This window comes from Ictalurus punctatus, chromosome 16, assembly GCF_001660625.3.
Source record: "Ictalurus punctatus breed USDA103 chromosome 16, Coco_2.0, whole genome shotgun sequence".
NCBI lineage: Eukaryota > Metazoa > Chordata > Actinopteri > Siluriformes > Ictaluridae > Ictalurus > Ictalurus punctatus.
The window spans coordinates 23,349,735-23,359,826 of record NC_030431.2 but is presented as its reverse complement, the minus strand read 5'-3'; the positions used below and the strand labels follow the sequence as shown (position 1 = coordinate 23,359,826).

At 37.8% G+C, this 10,092-nt stretch overlaps 1 protein-coding gene across 2 annotated transcripts; it reads right to left on the bottom strand.

The window, feature by feature from the left end:
* Positions 1-62: 62 nt before the first annotated feature.
* LOC108276731 (uncharacterized) lies at positions 63-8,522 on the bottom strand. Of its 2 annotated transcripts, none has more exons than XM_053687027.1 (11): positions 8,346-8,522; positions 5,962-6,015; positions 5,816-5,842; positions 5,497-5,526; positions 4,863-4,895; positions 4,642-4,701; positions 3,764-3,814; positions 2,778-2,822; positions 2,658-2,684; positions 1,689-1,721; positions 63-171 (listed from the first exon to the last, which is right to left on the bottom strand). In XM_053687027.1, exons 1-11 carry the CDS (start codon positions 8,398-8,400, stop codon positions 146-148), a joined length of 441 nt encoding a protein of 146 aa, XP_053543002.1. In that variant the 5' UTR covers positions 8,401-8,522; the 3' UTR covers positions 63-145. The 2 variants fall into 2 exon arrangements, with proteins under 2 accessions (XP_053543002.1, XP_053543001.1); XM_053687026.1 differs by having other exon boundaries at positions 63-174; positions 8,346-8,514.
* Between the last annotated feature and the right edge of the window lie 1,570 nt (positions 8,523-10,092).

Below are 10,092 nucleotides of genomic sequence, written 5' to 3'. Positions count from 1 at the left end.
TAAGTACTTACATTTCAAATATTTCTAATCAATACACCACAGACCAGACAGTGAGGCTGTAGTTATGAGTACCATTTCTTTATTAGGTATAATAGGTTGCCCCTGTGGTTCTTCAGCAGGTACACGAGGCGTAATCATGCTCCTCTTATTCCTCGGCCACGCTGGTGTCACCTGCTGTGAATAAATTTCATTGTTAATACAGAACATCAGACTTGGGGCTAACTGTGAACCTACAGCTTAATAAATTTAGCAGTCAGGGATGAGATGACTGATTCGACGCAGCGGCCCCTCGCTCGCTCTGTTCCTCCTCGCTGATGCTGTAACAATGCATCTTCAGTCCCAAAATAAACCAGGACCATGCGGGAGATATAAATCAAGGCGAGCGGGGCGGTGTGGTGTCGCTGCGGCTCAGAGAGAGCTCTGGCCTCGATTTCTGGCCCACATTCGCAGCAGCACTGCAGTCTGACGCTGCGGCCCAATAAAACCAACAAACAGCTTCTCCGACGGTCTCAACCCAAACCGCCGAGCCAATAAAAGCACTGTCTGTGTGCTTAAAATAAAATCTCTGACAATGTGTAACTGCTTTTGGATGTTTAAATAATGGGACGTTAAAGGATAGTTGTTTTTCCTTGATCTAAGTTTTGATATATAACTTCAACTAACAGTATAATGCAGAATTTTCCATTCAAACTAAATGTTCTAGATCAGACAAGGCAGGGTTTTTTGTTGTTTTTTTTTGCCCTGGAGCTCTCAATGAGCACAAAAACATTTTAAGGATGTGACGATCCATCCATCTTCTATACCGCTTATCATACAGGGTCGCGGTGAACCTGGAGCCTATCCCAGAGTGCACGGGGCACAAGGCGGGGTACACCCTGGACAGGGTGCCAATCCATCGCAGGGCACAATCACATACACACTCACACACCCATTCATACACTACGGACACTTTGGACACGCCAATCAGCCTTCCATGCATGTCTTTGGACTGTGGGAGGAAACCCCTGCAGCACGGGGAGAACATGCAAACTCCACACACACAGGGCAGCGGCGGGAATCGAACCCCCGACCCTGGAGGTGTGAGGCGAACGTTCTAACCACATAGCATGAGCCGTTTTTTCTTTTTAATTTTGGTCTCGTTAACGTCAAGATTTTATAGCTGCTGTAACACAAATACAGAGAGACACCAAGTTGTTTTGTGGATGTTCTACAACTTTAAACGTATCCATAAATGGATAAAACGTAGCACAATTTAGCGTTGCCAAAATCACGGAGGTATAAGAGGAATAAAGCACTTCAAGATGTGCTGTTATAGAATAATAATCAGCTTCGGAGTGGTAACCAGTTCCTCACTGGGGAACACTGGGATTTCACATGACACCATAGCGCTGTTGATTATATTCCTCTAACAGCACACCCCCGAGTGTTTGATTCCTTCACATCAAACATAAACATGGAAACAGATCGACATGTTTACAGTCTAAAACAAGTTGAACCAGGACTGAGCATGAACATTTTAAGTGCTAATAAAAGTCAGAACAAACCGGATCAGTCTTGGACTATTACTCGAGACTCACTGGGATGTTGGGTGAAATTTCATCATCTGGTCTTTATCTTTATCTAATATATTATCCATTTAACTTTCCATCTCGGTCTTAATGGTATCCCCCCCCCCCCCCAGTACGTACCTAGACGTTTAAGCAGCTTGATGTCAGACCGTTCTGAAAACAGAAACACAGTCAACAATTTCATGAAACCATCAATCTGGTGTGTGTAAACAGATAAATCCAAGTTTGTACTGATTAGAAATCAGGGTCATGTTTACGCCTGTAACTCGTAACAGTTTATGAAGAGCTGATGAAACTGATCGAGTTATATATGAGAAGGAATACAGGGTTATATAATGTACAATGTGAAAATTTTTTTTTCAGTTTATTTGAAATGATGATGTGATAAAACTAAGTTCCTTCTTCCTAAGTCAGCTACGTAACATTATTATTATTACATATTATTACTGAGTAAAATAATCATCTTCATCATTTTGTCCATTACCTCGCACTCCATTTTCACACTTTCTTAGAGATTAGCAACAATTACACTGAGAGAAAGCTGGGTTTAAAAAAAGAAAGCTTTAAAGAAGACGATTCTTCAAAGTCTAATCATCATCATGGTCGTATTATTAGTTTTATTATTAGTATAATAGTCTAATAATAATTTTAAAAAATAGACTAATGAAAAATCTTTAAATTTGTACTAAAAGAGGCGCAATATTAAAAATGATTTTGTGTGAAAAAACATTGTGTGCTCAGCTCAATTTCTTTAATTATCTCAATAATTTAAAAAAAATAATCACGTTATATTACAAAGATAGTGTAAAAAAAAAAAATGTTAATAGCGTCGAATGGTTTCTTTCTTTTACCTTACAAACCTACACTTTTTCCCCCCATAATTTAATTTGAGTTATTTCTTCTAAGATAAGATGTATGAAATAAAATAAAGCTTTGCAATATAAACATGCCGCGAAAATATCATTAGAAAGTTTGAATCCTTCTGTTTTATCAGTTTTTTTATTTTTTTTTTACAGCTTATCTTTAGTTTCAGTTACACACTTTCGCCCTCTGGTGGCTGTGAGTAGTTACTACACGTCACTTCCTCACCTTCGTCACTGTCTTCTTCCGCCATGTCTGAGGAAATAAAATCGTGTTTTTAGTATGTAACACAAATCTCACTTCTCTTACACACTTTATTACCAAAGAAAAACAACACACTGCACTTACCCAGACTCAGTGCTTGCACTTCTGCTCTCGCTTCAGTTCCTTCATCTGTCACATGAAACCCTGATTTACACTCCCATCACACACAACTAACACATTTAAAGCACTGTTCCCATGACTGAGGCATGTTCTGACTGATATTAAAGATATATTCTAGTTAAAAGTCAAATCCACACAACTGTCTCCTCACTCTAAACGTGAACGATTAGCAAAGACGTGTTTGGTGTCTGACGTTAGCATCTGTATTGTTGCACTGGTTGGAAGTCTGTCACAATATATATATATTTTCTGTAAATTTCACCCTCATGTTCTTTATTAATGTCACACAGATTCACTTGTGCTTTAGGATACAGTCAGACTTACAGTAAATCTAAAAGCATGAACAAAATGTCACTGTGTATGTAGATGAATACTGGAACGTTATGGAGGCGGCCATCTTGGAGAACCAGACTCTCTTAATTGTTTTCTATCCATAACCGTTTGTTGAGTCTAAAAGTGAACTTTTACTGCTATGTGACTAATTTGAGATGAGATTATTAAGGTCAGAGATTCCCAACCAGGGGGTTTGTGGTGGTTGTGAAAAGTAACCTGCTTTAAGTAACAAGTTTTGTCATTTATTACAAGTGTTTGACGTAATATTAGCTTACCAAAAACCTCAAGGCTTACATAAGGCGAGTAATTTAGATTGAAGAGTTTTGGCTGACGAAAACACTTTGGGAATCCCTAATTCCCAAGAGAGACATCCGTCCATTCGTTCCCCCATAAAGTGTTCCTTTTGAATAAAATCTTTCGCTATCATTATATCACAACCCTGCATTAAAATGGCATTTAAAGCTAAACTTTACAATTCTGAAGAAACTAATTTCCTCCTTTTTAAAGCGATCAGATGTAATACGTTGGTATTTTGAGAGAAAAGACAATATTTCAGAATGCCCATGCTGATAATATTGTTATCTACGGTAGATGGTATTACTGTTAAGATGTCTTACCTTCAGTCTTCGTCTCTGTGGTGTTCTGAGTCTCAGAGCCTCGTGTTATTTCTGTACAAAAAATAAACGAAGCACTGGTCATTACAGAAATCTAGAAGGTACAAAACAAAACATCCATCCATCTTCTGTACCGCTTATCCTTTTCAGGGTCACGGCGAACCTGGAGCCTATCCCAGGGAGCATGCGGTACAAGGCGGGGTACACCCTGGACAGGGTGCCAATCCATCGCAGGGCACACAATCACACACACACCCATTCATACACCAAACAAAAGAGTTCATGGAAAGTCTTCAGAGCTCTCTTTTGATCAACTTGAACCCTTTCTCGCAGTACGCTAGACACGGACGTTTTCAATCAGTATAAAACAAATAATTTGATCACTTCTAGAGCTGGGTTGCACCAATAAGGTTCAAATTTAAATCTAGATTATAAATCTAATAATTCTGTTGCACCAAACTTTAAATCTTTAGCCCCCTGCTTGGCAAACAATTCACACCTCTTCACAGTAACACTGGTACAGAGATAAAACGTACAGCACGACTAAAACATTTTCGATAGTAAAACAATGTATAACAACTACCACAATACAATTATAACATTTAAACCTAATAGGCTAGTTAAAAAAACAAAATACTTAGAAATTAAAAAATACCTGCACACACTTAAAGCCCTGAGAGTCTACTTTCATATGAGCCACCACTAATCTCACATAAATACAATGCTGAACACGGGCACCCCCAAAACACACGGAAATTCCATTGTTTGCTTTCTGGTAAAATGTAAAAAAAAAAAATTTAAATTAAAGAGTTAAATTCATATCTGTTGGTTTCAGCGCCATCTGGTGGCTGTGAGGGAGTTTACACTCCACACTGTCTCACCTTCACTGACTGAAGAAACAGTGGGGTTAAACTTCTGCTCAGGTTGATCTCTTACAGCCTCTGTAAAAAAAAACAAACCCCAAACTATTATACACTCCATTGTTATGCACAGCATCCTCTATTATCTTATAGTCAACAGAATGGAATAAAAAAGTAATTATACCCTGGCTTATTGTTTTATATTAATTCTCAGACATTAAGAGATAAAGGGTGTAACTCACTCCCAAAGCAGTTGTCATGTGCCATTCTTTCCTCTGCAAGCCAATGAAGAAATATTTAAATAAGTGAATATCCTTATAACAGCATGATATAACTCCGTACACCACAGCGCTGCTGAATGCCCGATTCTGATCGGTCAGAAGGTGTTGATTCATTGTGTGTAACAGCAGCTCTGTTTACATTTATCACACACTTATCATCGTTTCTATAGTGACGCGTCACGTAATCTAAGCTTAATACTAAAAGGTTTAAAAACACGTGCCGTTATGTAACAAATTAAAGCATGAAATTATTAATATGGCGAGGTTCTCGGTAAGGAGATGTTTATTTAACATTTACGGAAGGAGTCTCCAGTGCTAGTATTTTGTAACCGCACGTTTTCCGCCATAGGAAAGTCTTCAGGATAAGACGAAGTTCCAGTTTGTCAGTAACTTGACAAAACGCATCATTTTTTGAATAGTCTTATTAACTCTAAGAGAAGAAAAAGAGAGGGTGGTGAGGGAACAACGCGTGTGTACTAAATGTAACTATAAATGGATAAAAAAAAATGTAATCACTTGGTAAATCACTTGTAAAGAGTTTTATTCCTCACTTATAACAGTGTTGGTGCTAAAATATAGCTTCGCAACTAATTACCTTCTGATTCGGCTTCAGACTTGGTCTCATCTGGAAAAAAGAAAGAGAGTTATGAAGCTCATTTCAAAGCGTTTCCTTGACTGAAGTGAGAGTACAGAAAACATGTATACATACACTTGAATGCGCAAAGTTTACACACCCTTAGGAGAGCACGAAGACTAAAAGAATCTCATTTTCCAGCAACAAGACTATTTTTAGTGTGTTAGTTTTTATAGATGTGCCTCTATAAAGCAGGTGTAACTTTACATCGTTAAAGTGCAAGGACTTCTCAGTGAGTGTGTAATAAAAAGACAGAAAAACATTCATGATCATGACATACCTGACTTCTGCAGGTCACTAATCTCCACTGGAAAGAAAAGAAAATATAGAGAAACGAGTGGTGGTCATTATTAGATTTGAATCTATAGCAAGGAAAAGAGTGAAGAGTTTTTTTTGGGTTTTTTTTAAATGTAGGAACGGTATTACCTCTCTCGTCAGACCCATCCTCCTTCGCAGCAACATCCAGGGACACACAAAACACTGCAAACAACACCGTTCAACATGACAAAATCATTCACAGATCACTTTCTGTTCACGTCAATCTCGCATTTTATATGCACGTCTATTATAGATGATATAAGAGAATATAAGAATCACATACGCTAGCGAAACAATGCAGTAGGAATAAACGTCAACAGACAGTACTCTTATTTAATACAGTTGAATTTAAGTTAGGGAAACGTTTTGGTGAAAGAATCGAATGTTTTCCTGTGACTCTAACGCAGTCGGTCGGCCACGACGTCACACATGTCCGACATTTGCTTTCTCATCGTTGACGCCGACGTAGATGGCAAGTAATGAACGTCTGTCTCGAACCGCATCCGTTCCTTAAGCGATGTTGCACAGAACTTGATGCAAAAGATTAAAAAGGCTCAATCTGGAAAGTCTTTTTCAATTAGACTGCATGCGGAACCCTCTCAGAAAGGAAGATAAACCCTTAATTGCCTAAAAAAAACATTCGAGGAATCTTTTTTTTTTTTTTTAAACAGTGGAGGATATGACTAACACTGTAACGGTATCAGGGCGGCCATTTTGGTCAACTAGAATCGCTTCCTAGGCCCAAAATGTAGGTAAAGTTGGAATTGTATCAGAAACTGGATGTGATGTGGACTACAAATGAATAACTTATTGATTCCTTTTATTTTTTAAAAATGACTTTCTTTGATGACTCAGCTTTCGATGATCACATTTACACCACAACGCTGTTGAATTCTCGAATCTGATTGGTCAGAAAGCATTCCAGAACGGCAGCTCTGGCAGCACTGCAGCTGCAAATCACAACTTTATATATTATTATTATTATTATTATTATTATTATTATTATTATTATTATATTAATGCACTTGTTCTAATACTTTATCATTTCTACAGTAACGACTTACACAGGGGCTTGTATGCTGGATGCGTCACATAAAAGGAAAATAAAAACAATATGTAGAACGATTAAAAAAAAAACATAAGTAAAAAGTAACGCATCATTCTTTAAAAAAAACAACAACAAACAAACGATTGTAATAATTGGTATAAGAGGAATAAAACACTTGGCGATGTGCTGTTACAGGAAAACTGTAGCTTTACTTGATCGCAAGATTATTTTCCTTCCACAGCACAGACCCCAAATGTTTACAATTTATTATTTTTTACTAGTTTCGAGTACGTTCGGTATTTTTCTCTGAATCTTTTGCCTGTGTTCGATGTTTAGAGTTTATTATCTTTTGTACTAGTTAAAGAGTTCACTCTTTCGTTGTAAATACAGTTGAGGTCATAAGTTTACGTACACCTTGCAGAATCAGCAAAATGTAAAAATAAATAAATAAATAAATAAATAAATAAATAAATAAATACAGACAGGTCGTGAAAATTGCATTTAGTTTTATTTATCTATTTATTTATTTATTTATTTAGTGCTGCCCTGAATAAACTATTTCACATAGCAGATGTTTACATATAGTACACAAGACACAGTAAGAACTGGATTTACACGAACGAACCAGTTCAGAAGTTTACACACGCTCGATTCTTCATACTGTGTTTATGTTCTGTGAGAGGTGTTCACGAGTCCCTTGTTTGTCCTGAGCAGTTAAACTGCCCACTGTTCTTCAGAAAAATCCTCCAGGTCCTGCGCGTTCTTTACTTTTCCAGCACCTTCTGCATGTTTTGACTCCTTTGCAACGGCGGCTATATGATTTTAAGATCCATATTTTCACACTGAGGGACTCGTACACGACTATTACAAAAGGTGCAAACGTTCACTGACGCTGAAGAAGGCGACACGAAGTGATACATTAAGAGCCAGGGGGGTGTAAACTTTTGAACAGGATGATTGATGTAAATCGGTGTAAATTGTTATTTTGTCGTCTTCTGGGGGACATGTAAATATCTTGGCACTAAATGGCGGAAAAAAAAAATCTTTAAACAAAATAATTTACATCAATCATCCTGTTCAAAAGTTTACCCCCCCCCGCCCCCGGCTCTTAATGTAGTATGTGTAAATTCAGTTATTATTGTGTCTATATGTAAAGATGTTATGTGAAATAGCTTCTTCATAGCAGGACTAAATAAATAATAATAAAAAAACTAAATGCAATTTTTATTATCCCTCTTTTTTTTAAATTTAAAAAAAATAAATAAAATAACATGTTCTGCAAAGGTGTATATAAACTTATGACCTCAACAATAGATGCTTACAGCTCTCTTTATGCACATGACAATAAAAACCTGAAACTTGAATTGTTTATTTCCTATTCTCATATCCTCATCAATCATTACCTAAGGAACACAAATAACCGTGAATCGGTGTTGTCTCTTACCACTCCGACACCCGGCGAGCGCCACTAAGAGCAGGACAGGCACAGCGGCTCTCATCTCAGAGGGATTAGATCAGGATGAAGGATATCTGTAGTACGATGACGGTGATGAGCTCTGTTGTTATTAGATCTCTGGATGGCTCAGACTGGGTTATTATAGCAGCGCTGGGCATCACATGCTGGGTGTGAACAGACGGCACGTCCTGCTCTACCTGCCACAAGCACAGAGCGGCATTATCTCAGCGCTCAACGAGCTCCATTGTCCCGGTCACATGTCTCGCTGTGGTGTGGGCCGGAGACTGGTGTGCGCTTGGAGAGAGGGGATGTTTTTGAGGGCGCACTGCCAAAAGGGAAGGTCCTTTCCTTTCTGTAGTGAACGAGTAAACACTCCTAAATGATCAACACTGACCTGGGGTTAAGAGGATGGAGATGAGGAGCGCTGATGTCAGTGGAAACATTTATCGCTAGGAGTTTTAGACACGCTCATGCAAATATTTCTGATGAAACCTTTCAAAAGCTAGCGCTGTCAATTTGCTTTGTACTTCCATTTCATTTGTATCTTAATTATGTGGAATATTTAGCACTGAATTGCACTGGAAGATTGACAAGTCTGTGCCACAGACCAAACAAACGAGCACCAAGCGTAAAGCAGCACCAGGCACAAAGCAAAAAATAAATAAATCACGAGATTCAGTAATATAGATATAATTCAGGAATACATCACAGTGAGGCTGAGCCTGAAGATCTGAAAATTGCTTCCCTGTAGCATAAAATAAAAGATATAAGAGCACAGAAGACCATACAGCGGTGCTTGAAAGTTTGTGAACCCATTTCTATAAGGAATGTTCTATATATCTGCATAAATGAGACCCAAAACCTCATCGGATTTTCACACAAGTCCTAAAAGTAGATAGAGAACCACATTAAACAGATGAGAAGGAAATATTAGACCCTGTCATTTATTTATTAAGGAATAGCAAACTTTCAAACACCTAGCAGGATGGGTTTGGAAGAATAGTGACTCTTTTTTTCCATTAGTGGATAAATAGGTGATTTTAACAATAAAAACGACGTGACGTGTGAAAATAAGGTGTCACAAGCGATGCATTTGTTTAGTGCTTCTTTTTTCCTCGGTCAAGCATCACAATGCTCACTGAATAAAACAAATAAATCAGAAACATTTCCTTAAATTGAAACGAATAAGACTAAAACTACTACTTTTTTTTTGCCTTTGACCTGAATATCATTTTATCAATTCATTCAAGTCTCCATCAGTGAACAGATGATATAGACTTCAAGTTCAAACTACAATGATTTCCCTGGTTACACAATTGCACTTGTTGCCTATATACACTATAGTACACAGTTATAGAAGGGATTTACACTGCCCTCCTTTAATATTGGCACCCTCGGTAAATACGAGCAAAGAAGGCTGTGGGAAAGTGTCTTTATCGTTTAACCTTTTGATCTTTTGTTCCCAATAAATAAATTTAAAAAATCACAAAAATACTCTGCTCTCATGGATATGAAATGATTGCAAACACAACACAGATTTATCAAAAATAATAATAATTTGCTAAATATAGGGGTGCAACAATAATTGGCACCCTTTTTTTTAATACTTTGTGCTACATCCCTTCGCCAACATAACAGCTCGGAGTCTTCTCCTATAACGCCTGACGAGGTTGGAGAATACATGACGAGAGATCTGAGACCGTTCCTCCATACACAATCTCTCCAGATCCTTCAC